The 27050-nt window shown below is 52.8% G+C and overlaps 13 protein-coding genes across 13 annotated transcripts; 4 read left to right on the top strand and 9 right to left on the bottom strand.

Annotated features, from left to right (window-relative positions):
- Nucleotides 1–1338: 1338 nt before the first annotated feature.
- F5Z01DRAFT_740703 (uncharacterized protein) lies at nt 1339–2423 on the bottom strand. The gene is made up of 4 exons (XM_046266846.1): nt 2302–2423; nt 2075–2248; nt 1707–2025; nt 1339–1652 (listed from the first exon to the last, which is right to left on the bottom strand). Exons 1-3 carry the CDS (start codon nt 2391–2393, stop codon nt 1836–1838), a joined length of 456 nt encoding a protein of 151 aa, XP_046113435.1. The 5' UTR covers nt 2394–2423; the 3' UTR covers nt 1339–1652; nt 1707–1835.
- On the bottom strand, nt 1608–1835 carry F5Z01DRAFT_631595 (chromo shadow domain from Swi6 protein; the record flags this gene model as incomplete). Its single annotated transcript, XM_046261800.1, has 2 exons — nt 1608–1652; nt 1707–1835. Coding segments are annotated over 2 exons (174 nt in total), but the record flags the coding sequence as incomplete, so codon positions are not given.
- Nucleotides 2424–5933: 3510 nt separating the features above from the next.
- Nucleotides 5934–7505, bottom strand: F5Z01DRAFT_669079 (uncharacterized protein). Its single transcript, XM_046264389.1, has one exon. The coding sequence runs from the start codon at nt 7252–7254 to the stop codon at nt 5938–5940; it is 1317 nt and encodes a 438-aa protein (XP_046113434.1). The 5' UTR covers nt 7255–7505; the 3' UTR covers nt 5934–5937.
- Nucleotides 7506–7907: 402 nt separating this feature from the next.
- Nucleotides 7908–8936, bottom strand: F5Z01DRAFT_631597 (uncharacterized protein; the record flags this gene model as incomplete). The annotated part of the gene is made up of 3 exons (XM_046261801.1): nt 7908–8234; nt 8361–8588; nt 8625–8936. The coding sequence occupies 3 exons, from the start codon at nt 8934–8936 to the stop codon at nt 7908–7910; spliced, it is 867 nt and encodes a 288-aa protein (XP_046113433.1).
- A 1164-nt stretch (nt 8937–10100) lies between these two features.
- On the bottom strand, nt 10101–11662 carry F5Z01DRAFT_697825 (uncharacterized protein; the record flags this gene model as incomplete). The annotated part of the gene is made up of 4 exons (XM_046266334.1): nt 11142–11662; nt 10417–11092; nt 10179–10365; nt 10101–10133 (listed from the first exon to the last, which is right to left on the bottom strand). The coding sequence occupies exons 1-4, from the start codon at nt 11251–11253 to the stop codon at nt 10101–10103; spliced, it is 1008 nt and encodes a 335-aa protein (XP_046113432.1). The 5' UTR covers nt 11254–11662.
- Nucleotides 11663–11751: 89 nt separating this feature from the next.
- Nucleotides 11752–12744, top strand: F5Z01DRAFT_678622 (uncharacterized protein; the record flags this gene model as incomplete). The annotated part of the gene is made up of 1 exon (XM_046265461.1): nt 11752–12744. The coding sequence occupies one exon, from the start codon at nt 11752–11754 to the stop codon at nt 12742–12744; it is 993 nt and encodes a 330-aa protein (XP_046113431.1).
- A 668-nt stretch (nt 12745–13412) lies between these two features.
- Nucleotides 13413–14236, bottom strand: F5Z01DRAFT_495683 (uncharacterized protein). The gene is made up of 2 exons (XM_046260235.1): nt 13616–14236; nt 13413–13568 (listed from the first exon to the last, which is right to left on the bottom strand). The coding sequence occupies exon 1, from the start codon at nt 14132–14134 to the stop codon at nt 13646–13648; it is 489 nt and encodes a 162-aa protein (XP_046113430.1). The 5' UTR covers nt 14135–14236; the 3' UTR covers nt 13413–13568; nt 13616–13645.
- Nucleotides 14237–16306: 2070 nt separating this feature from the next.
- On the bottom strand, nt 16307–17206 carry F5Z01DRAFT_678621 (uncharacterized protein; the record flags this gene model as incomplete). Its single annotated transcript, XM_046265460.1, has 1 exon — nt 16307–17206. One exon carries the CDS (start codon nt 17204–17206, stop codon nt 16307–16309), a length of 900 nt encoding a protein of 299 aa, XP_046113429.1.
- Nucleotides 17207–18912: 1706 nt separating this feature from the next.
- F5Z01DRAFT_495584 (uncharacterized protein) lies at nt 18913–20306 on the top strand. Its single transcript, XM_046260233.1, has 3 exons — nt 18913–19045; nt 19134–19325; nt 19390–20306. The coding sequence occupies exons 1-3, from the start codon at nt 18920–18922 to the stop codon at nt 19861–19863; spliced, it is 792 nt and encodes a 263-aa protein (XP_046113428.1). The 5' UTR covers nt 18913–18919; the 3' UTR covers nt 19864–20306.
- Nucleotides 19687–20663, top strand: F5Z01DRAFT_495611 (uncharacterized protein). The gene is made up of 2 exons (XM_046260234.1): nt 19687–20583; nt 20638–20663. The coding sequence occupies exon 1, from the start codon at nt 19927–19929 to the stop codon at nt 20467–20469; it is 543 nt and encodes a 180-aa protein (XP_046113427.1). The 5' UTR covers nt 19687–19926; the 3' UTR covers nt 20470–20583; nt 20638–20663.
- Nucleotides 20664–22371: 1708 nt separating this feature from the next.
- On the bottom strand, nt 22372–22900 carry F5Z01DRAFT_678620 (uncharacterized protein; the record flags this gene model as incomplete). Its single annotated transcript, XM_046265459.1, has 2 exons — nt 22372–22517; nt 22570–22900. The coding sequence occupies 2 exons, from the start codon at nt 22898–22900 to the stop codon at nt 22372–22374; spliced, it is 477 nt and encodes a 158-aa protein (XP_046113426.1).
- Nucleotides 22901–24532: 1632 nt separating this feature from the next.
- F5Z01DRAFT_697815 (uncharacterized protein) lies at nt 24533–26123 on the top strand (the record flags this gene model as incomplete). Its single annotated transcript, XM_046266333.1, has 2 exons — nt 24533–24610; nt 24735–26123. 2 exons carry the CDS (start codon nt 24533–24535, stop codon nt 25728–25730), a joined length of 1074 nt encoding a protein of 357 aa, XP_046113425.1. The 3' UTR covers nt 25731–26123.
- On the bottom strand, nt 26124–26755 carry F5Z01DRAFT_495554 (uncharacterized protein). Its single transcript, XM_046260232.1, has one exon. The coding sequence runs from the start codon at nt 26582–26584 to the stop codon at nt 26174–26176; it is 411 nt and encodes a 136-aa protein (XP_046113424.1). The 5' UTR covers nt 26585–26755; the 3' UTR covers nt 26124–26173.
- Nucleotides 26756–27050: the final 295 nt, after the last annotated feature.

The following is a 27050-nucleotide window of genomic DNA, read 5'->3' as shown; positions in this document are numbered from 1 at the left end:
GAGCTCTACTTTCCGGAATGGAGGCTGACCCTTAATATCTCATCCCTCCGTGACGGAGATCGAATCGTTATCAGTCGCCCCCATCTTTTATTCTCACTCCAGGACTCGCTCCAAGGCGCCTTGAAAACCGCCTTTCTATTTTATGATGGGGGGCCAACGCTATGGGAAATTGGTGGTGGCCACATCGGCGGGCTATGTGATAGCGGTCGAACACCGAGAACGACCAGCGAGGTGAAGGACGTGTGTTCCATTCTGCTGTACGGGAAAGCGGGCCGAATGCGTTATCATAGGTTTCAGCGACCGGGCTGTCCAGCTGTGCGAGAGTTTGTCTCTATGGATGACGGGCTTCCTACCGGACCTTGGAGGTTTGAAAGGCCCAACGCTTTGGCTTGAAGCAATCAGCTGAAAGGGGCACATATTTAGGTTGGCTCACATGGCGGAGCGTCTAGAAGCGCAGTGTTCCGACTTGACATGCGACCGCATGCACCTCTCACGTGCACTTCACTTTTCCACCTATCATGACCAGAACAGCAGGACCATGTGCCATGCTTCGTAGTCGCTCATAGTCGACTACTCACAATCACTCTACTAAATAGGAAGCCAAGCTTCGATCGAACGTCACACTTGATAGCGATAACACCAGAAACAAGTTCCTCAGCATAATTGTCTGTGTGTGCCACAGGCATGACAATGTTCGTGGACGTCTGTCACCACCGTACCAGGGCAATTCGTGTCTTGCGGGGGGCACGTTGTTGTGATGGAGCCGACCGTGGAAAAGAAAGGCACCTCAATTTCGGAAAGGCTGCTGCGTGAGGAGAATATTCGGCTTCTGGAAGAAACTAGATTCTGCATCGATCATAGTTACATTTTCAAATGTGAAGCTAAGGCAGCATATGGTGTGATCGTCCGATGGCCTTCTTCGGATCGTAAGTGGGCGTCCTCGAAGAATAATGAAACATCCAAAAATGATCACAGGACCCAGCTTGGATATGGTATCCCCATGCATTTGAAGAAGACCATCGTCTCCAGCGTAAGCAATCTGGATGGGAAGTTCGCGGTGGAGCACTATGGGATCGGATCAAGTACGGGGCGAAACGTACGGATTCGTGCCCCTGGACGGGAACAACTGTTCCTTCTGACCACCCAAAGGATAGCTGAGGTCTTGTAAAGGCGTCCCACTTGAGCGAGGGATGCTAGTTGGAAGGGGCAGCAACAGAATCTCACGAACATTGGCACGGCCACCATGAAGCTCAGGCAGTGGTACGCGTTAGGGAGAGGGAAGGATAGGCGTGGAGGACATCACCGGTTGGCAGGAGTGGAGCATCCTTGACTTTCAATCTGCTATCACTTCATGCGACAGGCTGGTCGACTGCGCAAGGTGGGCTATTACCAGTCGTCTCAATCACAGACGTGCGGGTCTGACAGGAGCAGAACATTGTCCTCATACCGATCTGAGATCCTCTGCGATCCGTGCGGAGGAACTACCACTACAAGCCGTAACGAGGCAAATAGTTCCAACTTCTAGTATAGTAGGCTGGACATAGGTCAAGCAAGGTAATCCTGCGACCGCGCGTCTGTTCTCTTCTGTAGTTTGGTTGATATCGAAGTTACTCCTCGATGATCTTGATATGCTTTTCGTAAAATCGGAGCATCTGTCTTGGTCAGCAGCAGTGCTATCAGCGTGCCATTGGCCGTCACATCCTCACCTTCTGGGGACAATTTTTGTACAAGACTGATGCGTCATGCCTCGTCCTATGGCCGGTTTCCCAGGAGACATAGACGGCAAGCCTGCCACTCTCCACTTCACAACCGTCAATGGATGCAATCTCTTGCTCTCATGAGCGTTCTGGAGGACTCCATTCAGTCGATTTGGCAAGAGCCGCGGTCTTGGATCGCGGAGACCTCCGGGCTGGGACCAGGGGTGAGTCGCTATTCCTCCTGCGCAGTCCTCGCCGGACTTGTTTTTTGAACAACCTTTCGCGTCCGCCTAGACGGACAAAATACTCTTCCAACGCAGGCGAGTCCCTAGCACGTCAGTTCAGTACCCTTGCGCAAGCCTGTAATGCAAGCTTACTCCAGCCTATCTTCAACCTCCCAAGTCCTGAGAGACGTCCCGTTCGAGTCCTCCCATTGGACCAACAATTCGATAGACCCCTGCTTGTAGTCAGTGATGCTGGCCAACAAGTCACCATGGCCCAAACACACATTCTCATTGATCTTGTGGCGCTGAATTTCCTTTGCGAAGAAGCTGCAGATTGTGAGTGCGAAGAAGAGAAGAAGGCGGCAATTACAGGCACGTACTTGTCATGTTGAACCTCGTTGCTACCAGACACAGCTGTCTTCCGTTTGCTACGACGATTTGGTGGTCCTACAATCTCCTCTCTCTGAGGCATTATAATTGATAGGCAATGGAAGAGCAAGTAGAAGTGCGATCGCAACGATGCGCTTGATTTATAGCGGTATCCTGGCGGACGCCTATACGCACTTGTTCTCAGCGTCCAAAAGCTGCTTCTTGTCCATCGTTGGGATGGCGGTCTGCGGCTTAGGTACGGTATACAGTCTTGAGCATTCGCAGCTTCCTATCGAATCGAATAACACGAAAGTTCATGATGGCTCCATACAGTGTTTATTTTGTGGATACCTTTCGGTGCACTCCATTGAAACGGCAAAGTACCCAATAGAACCCTGCGTCTTGTCGGTCACTGAAAGTATTCAGCCGTGTGAAAGACACTGTGACACATGGCGCCGGATTGGCGGGCTGCAGCCCACTCTGAGTGACCCAGCAGCACCTAGCGCTCATCCAAACCCGGCTATTCTGGCAGCGCGAGCGCGGCTTATTATGGCTCATCGAGGTAGATTCATGTACATATAGATCCGACCCAGGCTCCATAAACAGACAGAGTGCGTGAATAGGAAGCTGCATTTGCTCACGACTGTAATAGGAAGTGTGGAGCTGGACAATTCACTAGATATGGCCTTGACAACCATTGTCGTGCGCCATCGCTACAGCGTAGTCCAAGTTCAGCGTCCGCCTTGTTAACATCAAGAAAAATCCAGATTAGGTAGGTGGGGCAGCTACACAGTGCTCTTGGGTACCGCAAAGTACCGCCACTAACAGAGCTGAAATTTGGCTTATCGCCTATCTCCGTAAGCTGCTGCCTAAACCACTGAAGCTCCTCGACTCTTTCAGAGGCGGGTGGGTTCACCTCACGTTTCTTGCTTCCGTCACAACTGTCCGATTATGGCTCCCCGTCTCGAAAAGCACCTGCACAACCTAATACTGGCCAAAATCCGCAGAGGAGACACCAGCGAGAAGATAGCCAGCGACGTGTCTAGTCCCGACCGTGTTGTTACCTCTCGAGCAGTCCGCAGAATACGGTCGACCCATGAACGCTATGGCACAGCGACTACTCCAGCGAACCGTACCGGGCCCGACCGCAAAATAACCCCGTTGATGCTTGATTCGTTGCTTCACAGACTTGCCAAGAAGCAGAATATGACTCGGCGTGAGATGGCATCTTTCTTGTATGAGCGCTTTAAAGTAGACGTATCAGTTACGACCATCACGCGAGCGATGCAATCCGATAAAATAACGTGGAAGATAATGCGGCGTGTAGCGCTCCAACAGAAGCCTGAGCTGCGGCATTTCTACCAATATCTGCTCAAGCTAGCTGGAGTTAAAGCCCAGCATTGCGTGTTTATTGATGAGTCTGGCATCAATCCACCCGATACGTTGCGGCGAAAAGGATGGGCTAAGTCAGGCATCACACCTGTTCACGAGGCCAGGTTTCAGAAGGAAAACAGAGTTCAAATTCTATCCGCATATACCCTGAAAGGTATAAAATTATCGAGAGTATTTACTGGAACGACGGACAAGGTATTATTCGAGGACTTTATCGAGCAGCTGCTGCATCACTGTGGGAGCTGGCCAGAGCCAGAGTCCGTGCTCATCATGGATAATGCATCATTCCATTTCTCAGATAAGATAGAGGACATGTGTGAGAAGAAAGGCGTGGGACTATTCATGACGGCACCGTACACGCCGAGGACGAATCCGATAGAAGAGCATTTCGGGGTGCTCAAGACGGTTGCTACGTCGAAAGGCGAAGAACACGCCAGTCTCAAGAGAAGGAGCTTTGAGCAGTACGTCAAGGCTTGCGTTAGCACGCTAAGCAAGCGAAGTGATATTGCAGAAGGGCATTTTCGCACCGCAGGATTTTACATAGAACGGGGTTCTAAAGAGACTAAATGTGCTGTGTAGAGTAAAAGGAGATTCCTCATTGACAAAGAGCTGTCCCCAGTTTGAGATAGCCCACACAGTGTCAATACATGATATTCAGACAGAATACCCACACTCGTTCCACTCCAGAATATTCCCTTTCAATAACCCTATTCTGTCACCGTTCCTCGCCCTCTTGGGCTTGACCCGTTTCGTTTTGGCAGTTCCTTCAGGCCGTCAGAGACGCATGAAAAGCCAGCGTCCCCTCAACACTGACGGGGCTGAGGTGGAAGCGCTCGCCAAAAATGTTTTCCACCATAAGCCCGCCTAGATCATTGAGCGACATAAGGAAACAACGGAGAGAGAAAATGCGCCGTTGGTCATCCGATACGACTCAGATGAAGAAAGGTGGTTGCAAGCTCTGCAGAGCTCGACAAGGCTGCGAGGCGAGAGTACAACACATGCGACTGCTTCTTCCATCGGCTTCCATGAGATCCGGGTTCGGCGAAACTAACATCCACTAGACAGAAGGAGCGCCTGCTGACGTGGCTCTGGAGTCACGTGATGAAATACTGACTCACGAGGTTCAGCAGCTAACTTTTGGCTGCTTTCACGGCCGGTTGATTCCTCCTTCCTTCAAACTTCAGCCTCATCCTCCTCCCCCAACAACCCCCTTTCTCCCCAGGCAATATGGCCCCAGTCCTGTCTCAAGCCGAGCATGACATGTTAAAGGCAATGATCGAAACCGGCTGTCCAAACGCAGATATTATGAAAGCTGTTGACTGCAAGGAGCGCACTGTCACACGAGCTCGACACAACGTGCGGCTTTATGGATCCACTAGAGTCCCTTTCACTCGTGTTGGGCGTCATGGCAAAATCGAGCCTGTGATGCAAGACGCGTTGGCCGAAAAGCTGGTTGAAGATCCAACCATGCTTCTGTCAGAGATGGTTGAATTTCTGAAGGTTGAGTTTGATATTCAGGTATCGACTTCTAACGTCTCTCGTTTTCCCAAGCGTGTCGGCTGGTCCCGGAAGAACAGCAGCCAAGTGGGAGAGCAACAAAATCCGATGCTGCGCGACATGTATCAATACAAGTTATCGAACTGTAAATCTTACCAACTTATCTTCATTGATGAGTCTGGTCAAAATAGACGAACTGCACGTCGGCGGCATGGATGGTCAGCGAAGGGTAGTCGTCCTGGCCGAAAAGGTGATTATAGTCGTGGACAGACAATGCAAGTGCTTGCAGCATATACGCAAGAAGGCATCGAGCTCGCCCATGTTTATCTAGGCTCTACCAATGCTGAGATATTCGAAAATTTTATTGAGCAGCTATTGCAACACTGTGGAAGATGGCCAGGGCCCAAATCTGTACTCGTTATGGACAATGCATCTATTCACCACTCGAGTAGAGTAAAGGAACTATGTGACAGGGCGGGAGTCGAGTACATATTCTTATCGCCCTACTCTCCGGACTGGAACCCGATAGAAGAGTATTTTTCCGAGCTTAAGGTATTCATACGGAAGGAGAGCCGTAATCACGAAGAACTCTTCCAAGAGGACTTCGAGGCTTTCGTGAGATTGGCTGTGGACATCGTGGGCTCACGGTCGACAAGTGCTGAAGGTCACTTCCGTCATTCAGGGATTTTCGTTGAACAAGCTCCAAAAGATTAGAAAATGAGATTCAATCAATCGTAATGTTTCCACAAAAACAAAGATTATGAAATGTCAACCTCGCTTGCCCACGCTTTGATGTCTCCTACAAATGACCTAGCAATGCCTCGCGAAACGCCGTTCTGCACAAAGAAATCTACGTCTTGATCCTCATATATGTGCTTCAAATCGAGGCACTCTTTCATTGCAACTGCAAACGCCTTTTGGAACCCTTTCTTCCACTCTGCCCCAATAATACGATTGCAATGCCACTGACAGTAGGTTTGTATAGCCTTGTCTCTCGGCTCCGGAATGAAAAAGTCGGCGGCACGGCCCGCTGACGCCACCGATCCCGGCTCACCATCGGCGCCATCGGCGCCTGCAGTAGCCTCATGCCGGCGATCACAGGATGGGAGAACATTGATGATTTTTATTGGATGGCTGTCTTCGGGGTCAGCCGTCGCTTTGCGTTTGTGTTTACGCTCCAATTTTTGCTGCTCCTTTGCATATATCAGTTCGCGAATAGCTTCTGGCACGTCTTTATGTGTTTTGAGGTCGCTCCCTTCCTCGGCGTAGCGCACGAGCTTGGTTAGGTCGCTGCTATCGAGAGGCCAGTGCTTTTTCGTGTCAGGATCGCGAAAGCAGTAAGATGCTTGGTTTTTGCACGGATGTCCAGGGCACCGCATCAGGCTATACACCGCGCTCCAGACGCTTGGCTGCCCAGTGTTCTGCTGCAGCTCCATAATGCCCTCTCGTTCGGTAAGCTGAGCACCAGTCGCTCCTCGGCGGGCAATACTGCGTGTGATCATGCTGGGCTGGGTCTCTTCGACACATACAAACGAGACGTCGATCCTCAGCTTTTTACCGGAACGATGTAGATGACTCCAATCCTCCAGTTGTTTCGTAATGCTGTCCCAACCAACATCGAAAAGCTCGAAGCGTCGCGAATAGTCTCGTTCGGAGGGTTTGGTGACAGATACGGTAACGTTCGTTTCTTCGGGGGCGTAGACTTTGTTTCGGGGTGTCTTCCTTTTCAGGAGATCTTCCACCTTTGCTCTCAGGGTGCGTTCCCAAAAAGGTTGAGGGGCGAGGACGACGTCTTTCTCCGTATCTCTTGCAATTTTGCTCGTGACTGTCCCTTTGTTCAGCAACAACTTCCACTCGATGCTGTAATGAACGCAGGTAGGAGGCCGTTCGTCGTAAGGATGATCGGGATCCCAGTCACTCAGTCGTAGTAAGGGTAGATTCGATTGGTTGGTCTGCGGCTGTGTGTGGACCGCGGGCTGCGGCCCGGGGCTCCCAAAGCTTCTCTGTGATGGGGATTCCAAGTTGAAATCATCGTCTATCACATGTTCATGTGAGTCGAAATCGCCGTCGCGCATGTTGGGATACACCGAAAGATGAAGCACTTGCTACATTTAAGGGAAAGAGAAAGGAAGAAACGAAAGAAGCACAGGACTTGGGTCGGGGGACACAACAGACCCCCAAAGGGTGGAGCCCAAGAACGCGGGCAGTGGATCCTTTGCTAAATCAGGAAGACAACGTTGCTTGACGTACATCAGGTATGAATCACGTGACACTTACCTCATACAAGGTCTCTTCCTCCTCATATGTAATAATCTGGCAAAGGTGCGGAGTAATGGTGAATATTATATGTAGAGGGTAGGAAGCGGGGTCGGAGCGGGGTCAGGTTTTGGCCTGACGCTTACGTACTCCAAGCGACAAAGTACCCTAAAATGTCAGTCGCACTGTCTCAGCAACGGATGCCTCAACCAGGCGCATTTCAACCATCAGGAGTGCGTCGAGGTAGTCAAGAGGTTAACACGGGCTTGGTGGATTCAGTTACTCCGTAAACCATCAACTTCGGGGAGGGGGGGTTTGCGGGAAAAACCGAAATCTGCCCCTTTTCAATGAAACCATTTGCATTCAAACAGAGGGAGCGACTTTTGCTCCAAACAGCAGTGCGATCTGATGGAAAACAATTGAATGTATCGGGCATCGATCTAGATGTTCCTTGTGTCTGCCTGCAGACCATCTACTCTGGGCAGATATCATCCAACCAATCTCCGATCCGACTCACGAATTGAATAGCAATGCCCGGCAATACCCCGCTAGTGGCCAACATCTTGGCGTCAACGGCCTGCGCCTCGTACATGCGACCGAGATGATAGCCTTTCTCCAGAGTAACGCGGCAAGCTAATTGATAGGCATCCTTCCACGTTTTGTTCGTCACTTGGTTACAGAGCCAATCGCAGTAGGACTTTGGAGCCTCATCAACCGGCATTGGGAACGCCAACCTCGCTTGGCCAGACCGACGAGTAGCGTTGCGTGCGTTTGCCGATGATTCACCGCAGCCTCCATCCTGATGCCCATGGCAGCAAATATTGATATTATTTGGCACGGGATCAGACGCCTTTCGCTTCAGTTTCTTGCGCGTGGTTTCCTCCTCTTCATGTTTATATATCCGGTCGCGGATTGGCTCGGGGACGTCGTCATGTTTCTCGAGCGTATTGCCTTCCTCCGCATAATCAATAAGTTTGTCCATGGTATCAGAATCTAATTTCACGTGTCTCTTATTACTTGGGTCCCGCCAGCAGGAAAACCCTCGATTTGGGCACACGGCGTTGGAGCACTCGAAAAGTTCGTAGACTTCCTTCCAGACGGGACGTACACCGGAGGCTTGTTGCTGAGCGATGAGCTTGTCTCTTGCAGCCAACTGCTTGTTCGTCGCTCCGCGGCCGGTTCTCCCAACTTTATTTGTGGTATCCAGCTGGATCTCTTTGTAGATGAACGAGATTTCAACGTGGAGACTGCTGCCAAGGTGGCTCCAAGACCGCAGCTTGTTTTCCACAATATTCCAATCGATACTGAGTGTGCCGAAGCGTTTCTGGAAGCTCTGTTTGGGCCGCTTCGTTGATATCGTTATTCTTGTCTCTTCTGGCTTGTAATGGGGCTCCGGCGCTTTTTCGTTTACGACATCGGAAAGCTCGGTCTTCAGTGTATTCTTCCAGAATGTTTCAGGCGAAGCTTCGATGTCTTCTACTGTATCACCTGTGAGCGTCATCATCCTCCCTTTACGCAACTGCAGTTTCCAAACGACGGTGTAGATGAACGGCGGCGAGGATCTTAAGACAGTTCATCTACAAGGAGAGCGACTGGGTATCATGATGTCAGCGAAATGGTTACCTCGGTCGAACACAAACCAGGATCGGGCAGTAGTAGCCAGTCGTTCCGATCACAGACGCGCAGAGCTAACGGGAGCAGACCATTTTTCTCGTACAAATATGGGAGAAGGAGCCTCGGTGGCCGAAAGAGATCCTCTGCGATCTCTTCCACACGGCTCAGCTGTCAGTGCGGAGGTACTACCACTACAAGCTGTGATGAATCGTATGGTTTCCAACTTCTAGTATAGGAGTCTGACACAGGTTAAGCAAGGTAATCCTGCGACCGCCAGTCATTGTGCCACAGCTCAGGTCGCAGTGAGGCATGTACTATTGTAGACGGCGTTTTCTTGAGGCGGACGAGGAGCCCGTCTGGAGCACATGTCGGAGGCTATCGATTTGACACGGCATATTTCAGGCAAAGACGGCTCGTACGGCATGATTTCAAGGGATGACACACATTATACCATTCCGGGCGACGAGTTCTCCAAAGGCAGTGGTGTTGGAGTAGCGGCGGCGTGGACCAGATATTGGCAGCGCCCATCTTCCATCCACTGCTCGTCCTGCCATGCGTGGTCACTTGGCGCTATGCTAACCATTGCATTGAGGACATACTGTAGTACAGAACATGGAACCAATAATATCGAGCACCTCTCCGATGCTAAGGGCTACATGCACGCGGTAGCTATCGTAGTGAATAGTCGGGGGCACAGCCACTTGTTCATTTGTGGTCGGATACACTAGCAATCTACTTCCAGCCGGCGAGAGCAAAGGCACATCATATAAGTAAACGCCGCTGGCAGAATTAGTGCTTCTGCTATATCATAGCACTCTTCTGCGCTCGTCGACGTGGCAAACGTGCAAACGTGCAAACGTGCAAACGTGTTCTGATGGAAGTCCTCGCGCCGCAGCGACGTCACCGCGGGCGCCACGTTCGGACGACGTGGTCGCCCGAGGTCGTCATTCTAGAAGTCCTATTGACCATTCGGGTGTCCAGCCATATATTCCATGGCGTTCGGGCCGAGACCGTGGATCAGCTCTGGGATTGGGTGGATGTGGAGAGTCTCCTATGGGTTTTGGACACCGGCACAGAGTTGACACTGTGGCGAGAGCGAAAGGAACAGAACTCCAGTCTTGGTTCGCACGGACTCGCCCAGGCGGGGGAACCCCTTGACCAGGAGCTGCCGCACAGCCGGGAAACAGGCGCACATCAAGCCCACCGTGACCTCTATGGTGGACCAGAGACAGGCGGGATAGTAGTCCCACGTCATGTTCGAGGTCTTCGCAAAGGTGACGAGGGATTGAAGCCGAAGGGCACTCACGACCGTGACGCTGCGCAATCGTGTCAGCGACAAGCCGTCCGAGGCTACACGGACAACTCACAAGATCCCAACGCAGAACATCAGGCCTACGCCAATCTTTTTCTTCCGATGGAGCTGCAGAGTGCGCAGCTGCCAGAGCGGCACCGCCAGGAGCCATAGATCGAGGGCAATGTTCGTCGCAGCGCTGGCCCAGGCCACAGCATTCGCATCCACACAGGAGCCCTGATGCATCCCATCCCAGTGCTTCCAGAAGTGATCGATGGGTCGGCACTGGAATACAGCCACGAAGATGAATGTCGCACCCCAGATGCACGTCACAGCGAACGTGCCCCAGAGTAGCCTCTGTACGGCGACAGTAGGGAAAATGCGGAGGTAGAAGACAATGACGGACAACTTCACCAGTGCAGTGTCCAGGAAGTACAGCCATGCTATCGTGTGGAAGTATCGCAGAACCGCGGTGATCTCGCCTGCCGACAGGGTCCAGATGTCCCGGCCCAGCCCGTGTCCAGCCAGGCCATAGATATTGATGAAAGCGCTCGCGATGATGGTACCAGTCGCGCCAAGGGCCAGCCAGTCATCTAACCACAGCGAAGATCCGACCACCCACTGCCGGCAAACAAGGCGGGCCGTGGCAAAGGCCACGGCCAGACCTGTCATCGTGGACGCCACCACGACAAGCTGACCAGACCGACTTCGTGCCGAGGAATGGCAAAGGGCAGTGGTGATATTCCTCGCGGCTTCCAATGGTTAGGTCAGAAAGAACAGTCAAGTCTTTTCGTCACATACAGAGAGCTTCCGCTGGCGTACAAGCAACACCCACGCATGCGCCGAGGTACGCACGGAGGGTATCGCTCGCACAGATGCATTGTAGGTCAGCCGCGTCGCAGCTCTGTTCCATGATGCCTGCCGTGATACAATCACTCTTCAATACACCATGTTAGCTGCAACTGTGCCAAAGCCAGCGGCAGACTCACCACGCAGATAGGAAATGCGTCGAGCGCCTGCTGTGTCGGTGGCTCCGCCAAAGCCATGCGCAGAGGCAATAGAGCCATAAGCATGGGCGTCATAGTACGAAAAGACATCATGATCTAAGAATCCACCTCGCTTGACACCAGGCTTGGTGTGTAGAAGTTCGTGCGTTCCCCCGGGTGTATTTGGGAGGAGCAGGAACACTGTGCCTCACCAAGGGCAGAAAAAGGAGATGAGGGTCTTGAAGTACTCGCACCTTGACCTCAGGGTCTCGGATACCGTGCCCAGGTACCACGACGCCGTTGCCTTGGCACGGCCAAAACAGACGAATGGAGGCGATGGCTGGAAGCAGTCGGAGGATTGTATATAGCCAGCCCCGCGGAGAGGCACGAGCAAAGAGCCAACGCCGCGACTGGACTCGATAGACATGAAGGTCGCCTACATCACCCCTTTCGTGGCCTTGGCGGCCGCAGCCTGCGTGAGGAAACCAGATGTGGGCATGTGGGACGTGAAGACGGGGGAAATCTTCATCGATGCCTTGTATGCGCTGAAGCTCAGAGATTATGACGAAATCGAGCGACTCAACCCGGGAATAGATGTCAACAAAATCAAGCCGTCACAGTACACCATCCCGTACGTGGGTGACGTGGATTGGCCGGCGACCTGGGTTACCTCATCGTGCACGCCTACGCTGATACTTGACGGGCGAGCCGTTTCTGCTACGCCCACGGCCGACCTGGATCCCACGTCTACGGTGCCTGGCATAGCATCCTCCCTTTTAAGCATAGGGACCGCCCAGATCAAGAGCTCCGAAGCCACCCCTTCCCCTACCCACACACCAACGCAGGAATCAACGACCTCTCCAACCGACACTCATACCAGCGTGAGCGTGGACGAAAGTCCCTCTGCGACGCATACGCGTCAGACGATAAGTACCGCGCTCCGTTCTCCAAGCTCGTCTCCATCGAAAGCCACGCCGACTACTCTACATTCAACGTTCACAACCTACAGTACGCCACCAGCAGATGCCTTCACTACGGTCTTGCCGACCGGGGGGGACGAACTGCGCGAGAACAGTGAGTACTCGCTTCAGTTCTGCCGCAAAGATGGCGTCTACTTTACCCTGGAGGACACACATAAGCGGAATGCGAAGGACTTCTGCGAACAGTATAGCAAACACAAGATGAAGGAAGAGTCGGACAGCATCACGTCTCTGTACGAAGGTGACAACGATGAAATCTACCAGTACTCCGTCTTCTGGATCAAGGGATGCACATTCCATCAACAGCAAGACTTTACCGGCTGTTACGATCTAATGTATGACAATTTCAAAGACTGCAACAACGGTGGCAAGGGCGGCACCAAGCGCAAAGGCTGTCTTTGGTTCGAATACCGCCCGAACTGGATGGAAGATATTTGATGAGGAGCCCTGCCTTTCACACGAATATCTAGAGCCATAGTTGGACGCGCGCTGCCAGCATGATTTACTTGTAGTGTGAGCACCTACGGTGAGAGGAACGGGTTCGGGGACTATAGAATAGACGACGGTAGGATAGACGGTTGCTGAGAATGGTGAGGCAAGGTACATGAGAAATTTCACAGGCGTCCTCCAGCTAGTCATCAAGTCAGCGCGAAGCGCCTCCGTTCGTCGCTCCTTGATTTGTGCCCTCCCCCAGTGAAGGCACTCGCTGCACTCGGCATCTCCATCTCTGTCCTATCAAGGCCGTACTCCACACAACCGGAGAGCGAGGGCACGCACCGCTTTCCTCCGTAACGGCCTCTGGATGTCTCAAATAAGTGCCTGCTCCCTCGTTAGGAATTTGTCTAGCCACAACATCATGTTCTCACCTATTTTAAGGGAGTCGGGGAAGCCCGTAGTGTTTGTATTTTGTGTTGGTGGCATGGGCACGAAGAAGACGCACGATACGGCCGCCTTCGTGGAGACTTGGCTTCTAGTACCCCTTATGAAATCTTCGGACTGTCTGTAGGAGTACGGCCTACTATAACTTCACGACGTCCACATGTGTCTTCCTCATAAGCCAGCAAGGTCTCCAGTAGACAGTCCTCGGTATTCCAGTGGTGATTTCCGCTCCACAGGACTAATCCCAACCTATTGCAGGAAGAGCACAGGCGTTGCATCCTCATCATGGAGTTTCTGGCCGAGCCACATACTGAGCAAACCTCCTCTGTCGAGAGAAACAGAACAAATCCGTCGCCGTCGAAACGACAATATGCTCGGGTCATCTTGCGTGGTAAGTGAGAGACGGTTCAGCCCGATGCCTATGCTTTACAGCAACCTCATGCCCATTTTTGGAGTGGCACTATATTGCAGTGCAGTTTGCCAGCCATTTGTTGCGCTCCAAAGTCATGAATCTTTGTGCGTCCCTAAGAGAGCGGGATAGACTGGCAGCGGCATCGGCCGTTTTTTCAAGCAACTGGTACACAGTGGCCCATGACGAACGTACAATATTTCGCTGGTGCTGTAGCGCGTCTCGTTTGCTTTCGAGTGCTCGTATCGCTTCGGCATGATCATCATAAGCGCTCCCGAGAAGCTGCCGTGCGACCTCTTCCAGTTCAAAAGCGTCAGAGTACACACTAGAAACAGGACGCATCGGATAAACAGTACGACGATAGCAGTCGCAGGGAGAGAAAGCTACCAGAAGAACCCTGCATTGATATAGCGGCCGATCTATTCGTGGCCCGAAGTGGCCAGACTGCATGTCGTCGCGTGCTATCCAGGACGTGACGCCTTGCGACAGATTCTGGCGTTCGGCCAGAAGCCAACGATTGGACGGTGATCGCTCAGCCATACAGTATCCACATCTCACAAGGCAGCCTCGAATTACCCTTCCTACCCAACGTGCTCATGGGATGCACCTTGGAATGCGCACGCCAATATTATTTGGCACCCGAGGACGAACTGCTGGGCGCACGAAGACTCGTGACCCAACATGCGACCGCATGCGCCGCCAAGCAGCCTGCACGTGACATGCCGCATGACCCATTATTTTCCACCAAACATATCAGGGTCATCCATAAAACACCATGATCCACGGGTATCATTGCGCGGTATCATTTGCTTCGCGCAATGATCCCAGCTTCACCACAGTCCGTGTCTACCCAGCTCCCTAGCTATCAATACAATTGTCAACGCATAGATCACGTCTACTGCACTCGACTGTGAGCCGAATAACTGTTCGATTACTGACACCCTGGTGCTCTTCAACAGAAACGACTTCTACACTACCTACCCGGTAGCTAGTCCAGTCCCGAACGTCACAACTCGCCGCCCGTAAGAATAACAAGCGATGACCAAGGTGAATACAAATGTTGTGAAGAAAGCTGGCGCGAGGAATAGGGAACGTCGCAAATACGGACAAACAGAGTAGAAGTGTGAAATTTCCTCATCACCAAACCAACGTGTGAGGCAATGGCGCTCTAGGCTATAGTATCTCCAACAGCTGATGCCTCTCAGGTGCTACGAGCTGTTCCCCTCCGAGGAAGCGCACGCTTAGCCCGAGGATCTCCGCTCGTGTACATCTCATAATCCGAGTCGCTCACATTCTCAGGCTTCTTGAGACCGTAAATATCAATCATTAGATTGTCCGCGGGCAGTGCACCCGTGACAACGGCCCGACACAGGCGCTGGCTTTGCTGGAGCCAGTGCGCGATATCGATGCGCGCAGCGTGTCTCCGTCCAGAGGAGCAGCCATACTCCATCAGGTCGATGCTGTTGGCTGTTGGTCGCACGCACATTGACCGAACCAAAGCATCGGGACGCAGAGAGGTGTATAAATCGCAGCTCCCGGCATAGGATGGACCAGCACGCTCACAGTATCCTTTCTCCCCTTCTAGTATATCCTCATCGCTCATCCTGCGTCGCAATGAACATGCCTTACACGACGGTTAGCTCCATGGCGTCTGAGCCTGGTGGTAGTGGGACCGGTCTCCATAGTTCGGTACCAGGCGCGAACCCTGGCTATCAGCCCTGGGGACGTGGCCTCTTTCCACAAGCGCATTCGCCGACACGCGGACACGCTGCACAGCAACAGCAAGATTTCACCCCAGTCTACGCTACCCATGCCTCGAGCGCGAATCTCGGCCAGCATATGGTCAACAGTCGGTTGTGAGTTTTCATGCCCCGTGCAGATCATGCCCCTAACGAAAAGCAGACAAGCCACCACACCCGACTGTCCTGAGCGACGCCTTGAACAAATTGTGACACGCTTGGAATAGTACGCAGTGCCACCTTCCTCGAAAGACCCCATACTTATATGATCATAGCATTGCGAACGTAGCACGCGAGCTGGCTGCGGAAGCAACTTCGCTACAAGGGTGCATCCAGTACGTCGCGCGTTGTAGGCCAGCGATGCCTCATCTAACAAAAGCCAGGACGGGATCATTCAGAGCACAGTCGCAACCAAACCAACGGTACGGAGGAGAGCCTAGAAACTAAAAGGACACTAGAAAGGTGGCGGAAAGTCTCAGGTACGAAGCAGCGGTTTAGGGGTCCTTCGTCCACGTTCACGATATACGGCTCGCAGGAGGGCATTCTTTCCGTGAGTTAAGCCGAGTTATGAGACAGGTTATCTATGGAAATGTGATCACTTCTGATGCTCTCGATGTCGGGTCAAGCGTGATGGCAGGCGCGAGTTTGGCTCTTGATCTCGATGGAGAAGGGGCCGTTTGCTATAGGAGTATCTTGCCGGGCATGCAGCATATGATGAATCAATGTTCGTGAAGCCTGGGCAGCACATCCATCACGAGAGAACGTTCAGAAACAGTAAGAATGAGATTCAGCCCACGTGTACTAACGCCCGGGAGTCCAGCTACCGAATCAAAATAAATCAAAGACATGCAAACTAATCAGCAAACCTTGCCCCTGTATCTCACTATCTTACGTAATCGATCGCCACCTGAATTGCAGCGTCGACGCACTGTCGGCGAGTTTGACCATCAGCAACCCAGATAGCTCGCTTCGTCTAGTCGTCCTGGGCATCCTTGCCCTCGACCTCCACAGTGTCAAGCGCCAAGCCCGGAGATAGCGACCGAGACTCGCTCTTGCGTTGTCCCAGTATCCATTGCTGGTGCCTCTTCGCAAGCTGGGCAGCGGTCTCAACAAAGGCGAAATCCGCGGAGTGGATCCTCTCCCCCTCCTCCACTAGCACGACATTCTCGTACTCGATGGTTCTTGGGGCTACTATCTTCGCTTGCCCACCAAATTGAGAATGCTTCTTTAACTTTCCTCGCCACTCCCAGGTCGTTGTTCTATCCTCCCACTGCACGCAGACGAACATCATGGGCGGCTTCTTTCGCGTACTTCCATTCTCCGCCGGCCAGTGCCTCTGGGCCAAGGCTTTGAGCAGGCCAATATAATCATGATATGTCTTGTACCCCACGAAACCGATGACTCGACGAATCCGTGGCTCCGAGCCCGATTCTCCAAGACGAAACACGTTCTCCTTCCCACTCTCAGAAAACTGATCATCAGCCATGCGGCCCATGTGGTAGTATGGTGCTTGGCGCGGACCATCTCGATAAATGGCATACCACTTGCCGAAGGGCCCCTTTATGGATATGTCCAGCTTACTGTCGACTATACTTGTCGCGGAGGTAATTCTTCCGATGTCGCCCAGCTCTTCTAGGTCGTCAGAACTGTTGTCGCCGGTGTGCGCCTGCTTTCCAGTATGGTGTTCCGTTAGGAAAAGACCATCATCTTCTTCGGCCTTGAACTGCGGCTCGGCAGCATTCGTTTTGGATCTGGGATTTCCTGATGCCTCGTCAGGTTGACCGGATCCACGCTCCTGAGGTGCCTCATTCGGCGCCGCGTCTTTCTTCTCTTCTTCCGCTGGGGCAGAGGTGCCGTCGTCATCTACTTCCATGCCTTCGGGGACTTGGCGCTTGCTAGTGGTCAAACGCGGATAAACATGAAGTGTGAGATTTTGCTCATTACCAAAGCAGCATGTGAAACAATAATCCTACACATCTCGCCAGAATTGACATTGCGTCTGCAAGTCTCTCATCTCAAGGAGGCTTTGTCTGTCGAGCGATGTGGGCGGACGCGGAGCGTTCGTCGGCTCCGTCTACAAGGGCCGTCCACTTGTGTCCACCTTTGCTTCCATCATCAACAGTCGGGCTAGGGTGCTTTTCACGGTTTCCATATTCGGAAGGGTGTGGTTGATGCCATTGGTTTGGCATCCAGTTGTGGCCGGGGTGACTGATGCGTTGCCCACCACTCATGAAGGTGTAGCTGATCACCTTGGCAGAAACTGAGTAAGTGGCCGTGATCGACTATGCTTGTTCTTGATGAGTGGGGAAGTTCAAGGGCCCGTTGCAAGAACCTAGTCAGAAGTGGCCAAGAGACTCCTTGTTGGTGTAGTGGAGTTGTGCAAGGCCCCATGGCAAGAACCCAGTCAGAAGTGGATGTAATAGACAGCGCGCTCTTTCTTGGTGTATCGAAGAGCTCCAGGTACCCCTGAATAGCGCAGTCAACTACATCCACTTTTGACCGCGTCCTTGCCAGGGTACCCGGACTTCCCCACCCCGCCAGGAAGAAGAGCTGTCGACCGCATTTATTCTTGCTAGTTCTTGTCAGGGGGCCTGGGCCCCCTCCAATAGACCGGTAAGGAGTTTGGTGAGCCACGTCCACTTCTGACTGGTTCTTACCAGGAGCCCCGGTCTGTCTCTTCCACACCCCAATTAGCTTGGCTGATCGTCTCCTTTTCCAGCATGGCTCTAGCCGGGGCCCCTGACTTGTGACCCTGGCCTGTCTCCTCTGCACTCAGAGTAGTTTCGTTGATCATACCTTTTTCATCTTCTACGGAGCCGTACTTTCGTCAAATACGCTTGGTTGCGGGTCGCAGCCCATTGTGGCTCGTACACCAATCAAGGGCAGGGAATTTGGTGCGTTCGATCACCTAGTCGCACCCGCAGCTGCATTCAGCGTTCCGTTCCATCGCCAGATGGCGTGCCTAAGACAGATTTTCTTTGTTGCTGCCTGCGGTGATAATATTAATTGCATCCTGTATTGAATTATATGACTTTATCTCAGGCAATGCTCCTGCCACTAAGAATAGCCACAAGTGCACGGAGGTTGGGGCATGTCACGTGATATGTGTAACAGACAACTCGCTGCAATGTGGATCACTGCTGAACGTGGAAATCGGCCCTGGTGCCTACGAGTCCTGAACGAGCGGCACAAGCCGTACCTGCTACTCGCACGAGTATTGGTTTGCCCCTCAGTGACACCACGAATCACACTGTACGCAGGATGTTCATTGCGAACGTTTCATCCTACATCACATCAAAAGCTATTGCTCAAGTGCAAAAATCCTGGGTGCTGGTATTGAGCAGTTAGAATTTGACGGTCTCCAATGACCTCACGCGTCCACGTTTCCCGTGACTAGTCAGAAATGGTAGGTTGCCTGTGAGCTTTTTCATTTTCATGGACTGTGTTGTTGGTTCCGACCTGCCACCCAGCAAATCAGATATCGATCCAATGTGTCGGGTCGAAGGCCCAATGCTACAAATGGCCGCAGCCCCCGTAGGTTCGGGCGCCCCAACTCAATTCTTCCAATGCTGCAACGGTGTCACCTATGAAACTGCTCCTGATGTCTGATCGAAAATTGGAAACCCGAGTATTGCAGCAAATGCTCCAGCCGACGGCCCACGCGGTCGCCCGAATCCAACGTGAGCTTGAGATCAGCCAATCACCACACTCGGTACGCGAGAACGGTGTCTTATCTTTCCACTCTACCATCAATATTCCGTTTTTGCAATACTATTTCGGCCACTAACCAGTAAAACCAGCCTCGACGTCAAAATAGGGCAAATGTTGCGGCAACCGACGTCAGATCCCATGAAGAACTTTGCGAAGTACTGCAAGACTTCTGTCTGGAAGTGGTGACAGCCATTGGTGTCCAACCAATACAAAGAGCGGTGCACAGCCTTTTAATCAGAGGGCCGCCATATAGCACGCCGAGCCTTCCTTCGACCGGAGATGTGAGTTGCGCCCCCTAGGCTTCGTCGCTTGGAACGTTTGTGAACGAAGCTGAAGAAGCGAAAGCAGGGCGATGCAGACCGGCCGCCTAGACCAGGAAAACAGGCACGGATTGATTGCATCCGTAGCAGTGGACGGTGTGTCTATTTTGATGAAGTGTTCGACAACGACCATGCACAGAGAAAGAAAACATTAGTGCAGCACCCAAAAGTGCCTAGTAGTTGGTACATTCTCCGATGCGATGAGCATGACATCGACTTTAGACACAAGGCATTCCTTCGCGCAGGGGCGCATCTCAGTAGTGCACAACACGGGCGACTGTCTCGCGACTCAGAAGTGGTCATTGAGCACTTCGGTACCGAGGTCTTGAACTGTGACGAGGGCCTGGTGGCTATGAACAATGCGTCTGGTCACACAGTGTTGTGTCAGAAGCGCAAGCACAAGCGACAGTCTGCGAGGATGACCCAGAAGCGACGCAAGCATGCTGAGTATGATCCACTAGCCGACCCAAGCGCTGGTCAGCTGTATCGTGGACTTTGAGGCAAAGCAAAGAAAAGCTGGGCTATCTTAGTTCTACCCACTGAGGACCTTGGAGAGGTCGGCATGTGCGGCACAATGAAATCTCTCGGCCTAAACAAGGCGATACCGCCGTGTTATATCTATGATGAGCGAACAATGGCGTTTAGTTGGGCGGGAGGGTACGAAGATGGGGGTCCAACAACTGCGGAGCGCAAATTTCCGGTTGCCTACTTCAACGGCTCAGGCTTTCCAGAAAAAAGTACCGTGGGATGGTTGGGTGCTAAGGACCTTGCGCCACTCGATGTAGGGAACTTGGACAGCGCTGGTATCCCGCATGCAGAGATGGTACGTGGATACCTTCGACAACGAAATGCTGCTCCGGCAGCCGTGACGGACCTCGAAGTCTGCACTGCTTTCATTAGTAAGTTTCAAATATCCTCACGCTGCTCTTTACTCATGCCCTCCCTGCGCCGGACGCTTGGAAAACTGCAAACTGCTCCTCATCCCCTGTCTTCCCGACGACGCGACAGCCAACGCCCGCATCCAAGATTGCGGATGCATCTACACCAACCATCCCGAACCGACCAACGATGCCCACCATCAAGCCATTGCATCACCGAGCCATGATATCCACAGCATGCACAAGTCCCCGGGTCAATCTTTGCTGGGTCCTGGGAAGGGGCAAGTTGAGGTCATTGACTTGACAACGGAAGACTCTGAATCATCAACAGGGGGGAGCAGGTGCGTTAAAAACACTACGGAGCCAAGATCTAGAGACAAGCTTACCCTGAACAGCCCCGTTCTCTCCCATGCGTCCCCGATTCCGTTAGCCTCGGTCAGCATGGGGCGACCAAGGCTGGCTTAGCGACCATATTCATCAGAGTTTGTGCATCGACGCAATCACCATGCCTCAGTGGTTCAGGCGCAAGACACGTATAGCACGACATGTGCAAGACAAGGCATGGATCCACCCCATCCAATTGAGCCCCCGTTTATCCACACGGATGCGTGCCGATTTCATGCTCGGACCTTCTCTCCTACGGAAACCCAGCGCTACCTGCAGCAGAGCCGATTCCATCAACTCCGCGACAAAACGCTTTCTATGCAAGCCAGGGCGGATGATGCTCCTACTAGTACTTCGTACACGCTGCCGCACTTGAACCATTTGCATCTCCCCCTATCAGCGACAGCCGCAGCCGTTCGCAACGCTTCTTGCCCCCTATGCGAAGCGAGTTTGTAACAGTCACCCTCGCAAACCAGAGTACACCAATGGCAAGCGCGTCATTATCACTTACGATGCAAAATAACATCGGCATTCCGATATCTTCCCAAGCATCTTCTCATCTCGTCCAGAGGCCAAAGTGGGGCTATGAGATACCAGCGACATCAGCGGTCAGCTTAACGACTAACTGACAAGGAGGAATCTACCTTTGCACGAGAATAGCCTGAGGAATTCTCAAGGAGTTCTCGTATGTCCTTTTTGTACGCATCGGCCTCAGCCACAAGACCGATATTTCTACTTGCATCTGCGCGGGAGGCACCAGTGAACAAACCACAGGTAGATGCTGTGCTCAGTCGTTTCTTCTCTTAATAAACCATCTTTTGCATTGTTTCCATGTCCGGCTCTTTGTCCTGTTCAAAGCTCATGCGATGTACCCACGACATTGTGCGCCCGGCGCTCCACAGTGATCCTGCAAACATTGCAACCTCCCAGCCCGCATACACTTCAAGAATGAATCGAATCCTGAAAATAAAATGCTGATGCTTCGAGGAATGGAATCCAACCCAGTACGCCAACGCCGTGCAGGCACGCGTAGCCCGTCATGAACTCGCAGAGACTGAAGTTGCAACACAAAGCCAGCCGGGTGATAGATCATGCCCCTCTTCCCTCTCAACTAGCAACCGAATATCCACGGAAACAAGTAAAGAAACAATAGGAGTGATATAGGCACCATAAAAATGACGAATAGGCCAAACGAAAGTGAATCATCCTTAGCGAGTCCTTGTAATGCCACCTCGTTACGGAAATCCGCCTAAGATCTGCGCAAAACTCGAATGCGGCCTACTCATGCTTTAGCTTGAAGATTCTTGACTCAAAGATTTTGTTGCTGACCTTGAGCGGCCTCGGCGAGAGGAACTTCGGTGAAGACCAATGTGGGATGCACTTCGGGATAGTAAGCTGGATTAGCAGAATGATGGCGAGAGTGAGAGACTATACGCGGTGGGAGATAGTCGGGGCTTTATACTCAACGAAGCCCCTTCTCCACTCCGCTATCCGTTCGCCGTCTTGGCATCGCTTTAGACCTCATTATGGATGCCAAACACGCAGCTTCAACCCAAGTCAGCCATCAAGGATGGTGCTGATATCAACCAAAGTCAGCGGTTCGTGGTTCTGTGCTCAGTCTGCCTTGCCATCACCAACTTAGCTAGAAGCAGCTGAATCAAACTATTGGTCTCTCCTGCCAAGGTCGCTGCGTCCAGGAGGCCGGCTTCGTGTCCGTGGCCATGGTTGTCCTCCGACTTGAAGTCTTATTGATCGGCTTGAGGTCCCTCGAAGATGAACCTCATGATGCGCTGCAGTCCTTGTAGATCGCCTTCCACGGTTTCTGCCTTATCAGGGTCAACCCAACCGTGAGTGTAACCGCCCTCGAAATCGGTGAGCCAAGCGTTGTCCTCTTTGTCAATGAGGATATTATCCGGCTTCGCATCCCCCCAGATACTGCCCACTTTGTGAATCAGCCACTGCCTTCTCAATCTGTGCTGCCCATTTCTTCCTCAAATCCGGCCCCGGGTTATCATCCACCACGTCGTAGAGCGTCCCGCGGTGGTCAATGTACCGAAGCAGTAGCCCCACAGTGCTGTCGCTTTGGTGCTCGTGAGCTATACCGACGAGGCCGCCAACATGAACGTCTTCACCGAGACCAGACGTATAGATTCCCTTGTAGGCGTTCCGTTCCCTGTTGACCGGGCCTCCCGTAATTCCTGGCCCAAAAGCCTTGAAGAAGCAAGTCGCAATCTGTCCAGAGCCATCGAGATCCACCCTCACTTTCGTTGGCATCCTACCAAGCGCATGCTCTGGCTTTGTGAAATAGACCTCAATAGTCGCTGGATCGTCGCCGGCATTAGTTATGATTCTTGGGCGCCATGACCACAAATTAAACTCGGTGAGTTTGGGGGATGGCGTCAGAATATCGCTGCGCACCCGTTGTTTCGCGTCATTGCACGCTGAGCTACTTGTGTCTGCTCTCCTCTGCTGGCTGGCTGGCTGGCTGGCCGCAATGTTCACCCACGAGCATTTCATTTCATCGCGTCGCGAGCGGGAGACGCCTAGCAATCCATGGCATGGGGGCATGGGGGCATGGGATCAGCAGTGCCTCTCCAGTCCCTCTTCATTCATACGCGTGTCCGGAGGTAGGGATGCTGGCGATTGTGAAGAGGCGAAGCGACTCGAGGAATGGCAGCATGTGATTGGGTAAATCTGAGGTGGACATTTGGCTTTTATTGCTTGGATGAACCATTGTCTGTCTGCCTGAGGTCTCCGCCCTCTTACCGATCCTCACGTCAGGGCGGAACGTCTAGGGTCGCAAACATGCTTGTTGCGATCGGTTAAACGTGCTCATCCGTAGTTCGTTGCTCATTGCTCAATAATCATTATCCAGGAGGAGCCTTGTTGGTTGGTTGCCTGTTTTCACCTGCAATCGGGGAAGGGCTGCGGCCAGCTTTGACCGGCTCGCAGGGTAGGCCTGCTTTCGAACATTGGTTGGGGTGACCACCTTGCTCACCGTTCGTCCCCAACGAGGTATGAAGAGGCGATACTTGGACATGCTGCCCCGCGAGCAGCATGCCTACAACGCACGTTCTGATCATCATCAGAAACACAGGCACGAGCACCTAACGCCGAGATATGTCCAAGGAGTGGGGGGTGGTGCTCTCTATCAAGAACTCTTGGCCCACGCATTTCCGCGTTTCCGTCTGAGGGCGAATGGCCGGCGTCCCCGCCGTCCACAGCGTGGGCACTCGCTCAAAACTCTGCTGCGGGCGCGTCCAATGAGAGAGAAAGACGGCTCCGGACCCTCTCCAGGTAGGCAAGGTACGTACTGGCATGCTGGGGATGGCTGTGAGCCCTGAATCGAGATCGATCGCTGCTTGTTGGACAGGAAACCCTCATAGAGCCTTACCGCGCAAATGATTGGTATCTTGCTTTTTTCTCCTCGAGTTAGTAGTAGTTATCGTCGACCCGCAATCGGGCTCAGCAAAGTAGCCTGGCTTTTGTTTGCCCAGGGACGGACATGTCGGGTTGTAGTTAGGTACTGATATCAGCCTTTGACTAGCAGCTGCCACCCATTCTTCCGCATGCCGTGAACCATGCATGATGCATGCCTCCATGGTTCCAAGATGCCAGATGCCCACCCCAAAAGGATACTAAACCATCTCTTGCCCATATCTAGCCATCCCTTCCGGCTCCCCTGTTATTTTTCTGATGCTCCTTGTCCCTGTTACAACTTGGTATAGCGTAGCATTCAAATTGCTCAATGAGGAACTTGCCTCTGTCCAACACATCCTCCACCAACAATACATCACCACATTCAGCTACCCCATCCAGACACGAATAACGTACCTCGACATCATCGCCGTCGTCACACTAACACAACAACAAACAAAGCCGACATCAAGTACAAGTTCAATCACCATGCCTAAGAGAGCGGCACCAGCCACCGACGCAGGAGCGAGAAAGAGCTCTGCACCCGATACCTCGGGTGTCAAGAAGGTTCGCGCAGCTCCTCTTCCTAATCCACCCTCACCACGCAGCGATTCGTGCAGTGCTGCCACGGTTCGCGCACACAACGCTCGTGACTATATGTATATGGCCCACCAACACTTTTGAAACCCAGGCCGAGCGTTCTCACGAGGGGAATCAGGAGCGTGCGTACGTCGCCGCTTCAAGGCGCCAGGACCGCAGCATCGAGGCGCGAGTCCAGTCCGCTCGCATGGCGTCCGAGATCCACAAGAAGCGGACTGGCAAGGGCCTCCGCGTCACCGAGGAGATTGTCCGCAGGGAGGAGATGTACAAGGAGGAGGAGGATGATTTGCCACGCTCGCTGCGCATGCTTGACCCCCAGATGCAGACCAGCTCGCCCGAGTTCAACGCCAGGATAGAGGCTTGGATGACCAAGAAGATGGCCATGTCCCAGTTCATGCAGCGCTCCAACGACGCCTGGGCTGAGAACCCCATCAACCGACTGTTTGCGCAGAGCTTCCCTGATGCCGGCGTGCACGCTCAGCACATTACACGCCAGCTGAGCCTAGGAAACACACAGCAACAGCAACAGCAGCAGCATCAACAGCAGAACGTCCAGTCGCCAGGTCCTCAATCACCACACCCCCAGAACCTCCAGTCTCCCATGTCGCCCGCCTTCAACCAGCAACCTTTCCTGTCAGTCCCGACCCACAACCACGAGCGTCACGGCTCGGTCATGTCGGCCGTTTCGCCGACCAACGCTGACACCAAGTTTTCGCCCACGCTTACACACGATGCTTCGTCGCCGGCGACGCCGGCGACGTTGGCACCTCAGCCGCAGTACGCCGGGAACGATTCGCAGTCCATCTTCACGGCTGATCTGCCTCCCGAGATGAGGCTGTTGATGGGTATGCCCAACATGGAGCCCAACCCTCACAGCCAGAACATCTACGCCCAGAACTGGCAGTCCATGAGGAATGGCTTCTACGACGGCATGTCTGCGCCCCAGAAGCTCGGCGAGTACGACCAGCCGCCCGCTGACAACATGTTTGCCGACGCCATGGCAGAAGATGCTAACTGGCAGTACCGCACCGAGGAGCCTGCGTGGGACAGCTTCCTCAACGACAACGTGTGGTCGAGCCAGGAGTGAAGGCCAACCCAAATCAAGAAGGGCGAAAAGCACCAACACACTCGGTTGATTTTTCACAACGTTTACGGATTTTCTAGTACTGTTCACAAGTTATTTTTGGCACCGCGGGACCGACCTCGCGGTCTCCACGGCCTAGGCCAACCTATTCTCCTTCGAGAGGTCTATGATGATCCCCGCGTCGCTTTTTACAGCTGCGGGTGGGACGATTGCATGCTTGTTAGAGTCAATGAAGCAATTCAGGCCGGCCATTGGGCGGAGTCGTGCAATTTTTTATTTTAATTTTTTTTTCCTCTTCGGGAACGATATTGCGTTGCACACGAACAAAGTCCTACGGCGTTGGTAGCGTTGCTTCTCGGCGTTTGATTTTAGAACATATCGGGGACTTCTCTTCGTCCCGAGTGTGGGGTCCGCTTCATTACAGGACAGGGATTTCTTTGACCGATTTAAGTCGGATTTCGTCGGCAAGATGGCAAAACATGGTGGAGGGAGTAAACGTGATACAACTGGGAAGGGCTGGTCGCGCGGAGGAATAATCGGAGGCCCGCACACCGGAGGCCCCCTTCGAGGGGACAGAGTTGACTATTTATTCTGTTATACCTTTGCTCTCGAGATCTTGCCTCCCCGTTGATGAGCCTTATCGTGAATGTAGTCGCTTGGATAGTATCTAGCCCTATATGGGCTGATGATCTCATCACTGCGGTAGTGACTATCACCAGATCGTTGAGTATATATGGTTTGGGACTAGCGTTGCCTCGTACCCCAGGTAGCAGCAGACCTAACTCTGCCATCTTTCCTGTGACAGTGACTGGTGCAACTATCAAGACACAAACGAGACTCCTCATCCTCCTGTCCATTAAGTCTTTTTCACCCCATGTCTTGCCGAGTCTCCGAGGGAATTGAAAATACGACAAAAGGATTAGACACTTTTACGTAATTTGAAGCGCAGCTTCTGCCCAACTTATTCTATCGCGCGGGGTCATCTGGTCCCCCGCAGGTGGAAATTTCTAGCCTAGCCTAGCCCCCACTAATTCCCTCTACCGTGACCTGTCATCGTCCTGTAGTTGCAGCCTCCAACTCACGCAGCAAAACTCAATACGTAGAGCAGACAGTCGAGAGGGAAAAAAAGAAAAAAAAGCCCCTTTCGCGCGCCAGCGCCCAGCGATATTCTGACGCCATTCCCCAAACTCACCAAGTCTAATTGTGGTCATGGCGCCCAAGAATCATACCTAATGCCGGCGACGATCCAGCGACTATTCACATGAAGGCTGCTAGAGACCGATCCGGGCAGTTTGGATCCCAACTTAGCATCAAAGGGATGTG

This window comes from Emericellopsis atlantica (genome assembly GCF_019669845.1).
Source record: "Emericellopsis atlantica unplaced genomic scaffold F5Z01scaffold_64, whole genome shotgun sequence".
Lineage (NCBI taxonomy): Eukaryota > Fungi > Ascomycota > Sordariomycetes > Hypocreales > Bionectriaceae > Emericellopsis > Emericellopsis atlantica.
This window is presented reverse-complemented; position numbering and strand designations above follow the sequence as displayed.

Coding starts and splice junctions, on each gene's coding strand:
- F5Z01DRAFT_740703 (XM_046266846.1), bottom strand. CDS start 2,393: ATGCCTCAGAGAGAGGAGATTGTAGGACCACCAAATCGTCGTAGCAAA. Junction 2,249..2,301: donor AACGAGGTTCAACATGACAA/GTACGTGCCTGT, acceptor CACAATCTGCAG/CTTCTTCGCAAAGGAAATTC. Junction 2,026..2,074: donor GAGGTTGAAGATAGGCTGGA/GTAAGCTTGCAT, acceptor CTGACGTGCTAG/GGACTCGCCTGCGTTGGAAG.
- F5Z01DRAFT_669079 (XM_046264389.1), bottom strand. CDS start 7,254: ATGCGCGACGGCGATTTCGACTCACATGAACATGTGATAGACGATGAT.
- F5Z01DRAFT_495683 (XM_046260235.1), bottom strand. CDS start 14,134: ATGGCTGAGCGATCACCGTCCAATCGTTGGCTTCTGGCCGAACGCCAG.
- F5Z01DRAFT_495584 (XM_046260233.1), top strand. CDS start 18,920: ATGAAACTGCTCCTGATGTCTGATCGAAAATTGGAAACCCGAGTATTG. Junction 19,046..19,133: donor TCAGCCAATCACCACACTCG/GTACGCGAGAAC, acceptor CAGTAAAACCAG/CCTCGACGTCAAAATAGGGC. Junction 19,326..19,389: donor GCCTTCCTTCGACCGGAGAT/GTGAGTTGCGCC, acceptor AAGAAGCGAAAG/CAGGGCGATGCAGACCGGCC.
- F5Z01DRAFT_495611 (XM_046260234.1), top strand. CDS start 19,927: ATGTGCGGCACAATGAAATCTCTCGGCCTAAACAAGGCGATACCGCCG.
- F5Z01DRAFT_495554 (XM_046260232.1), bottom strand. CDS start 26,584: ATGGACAGGAGGATGAGGAGTCTCGTTTGTGTCTTGATAGTTGCACCA.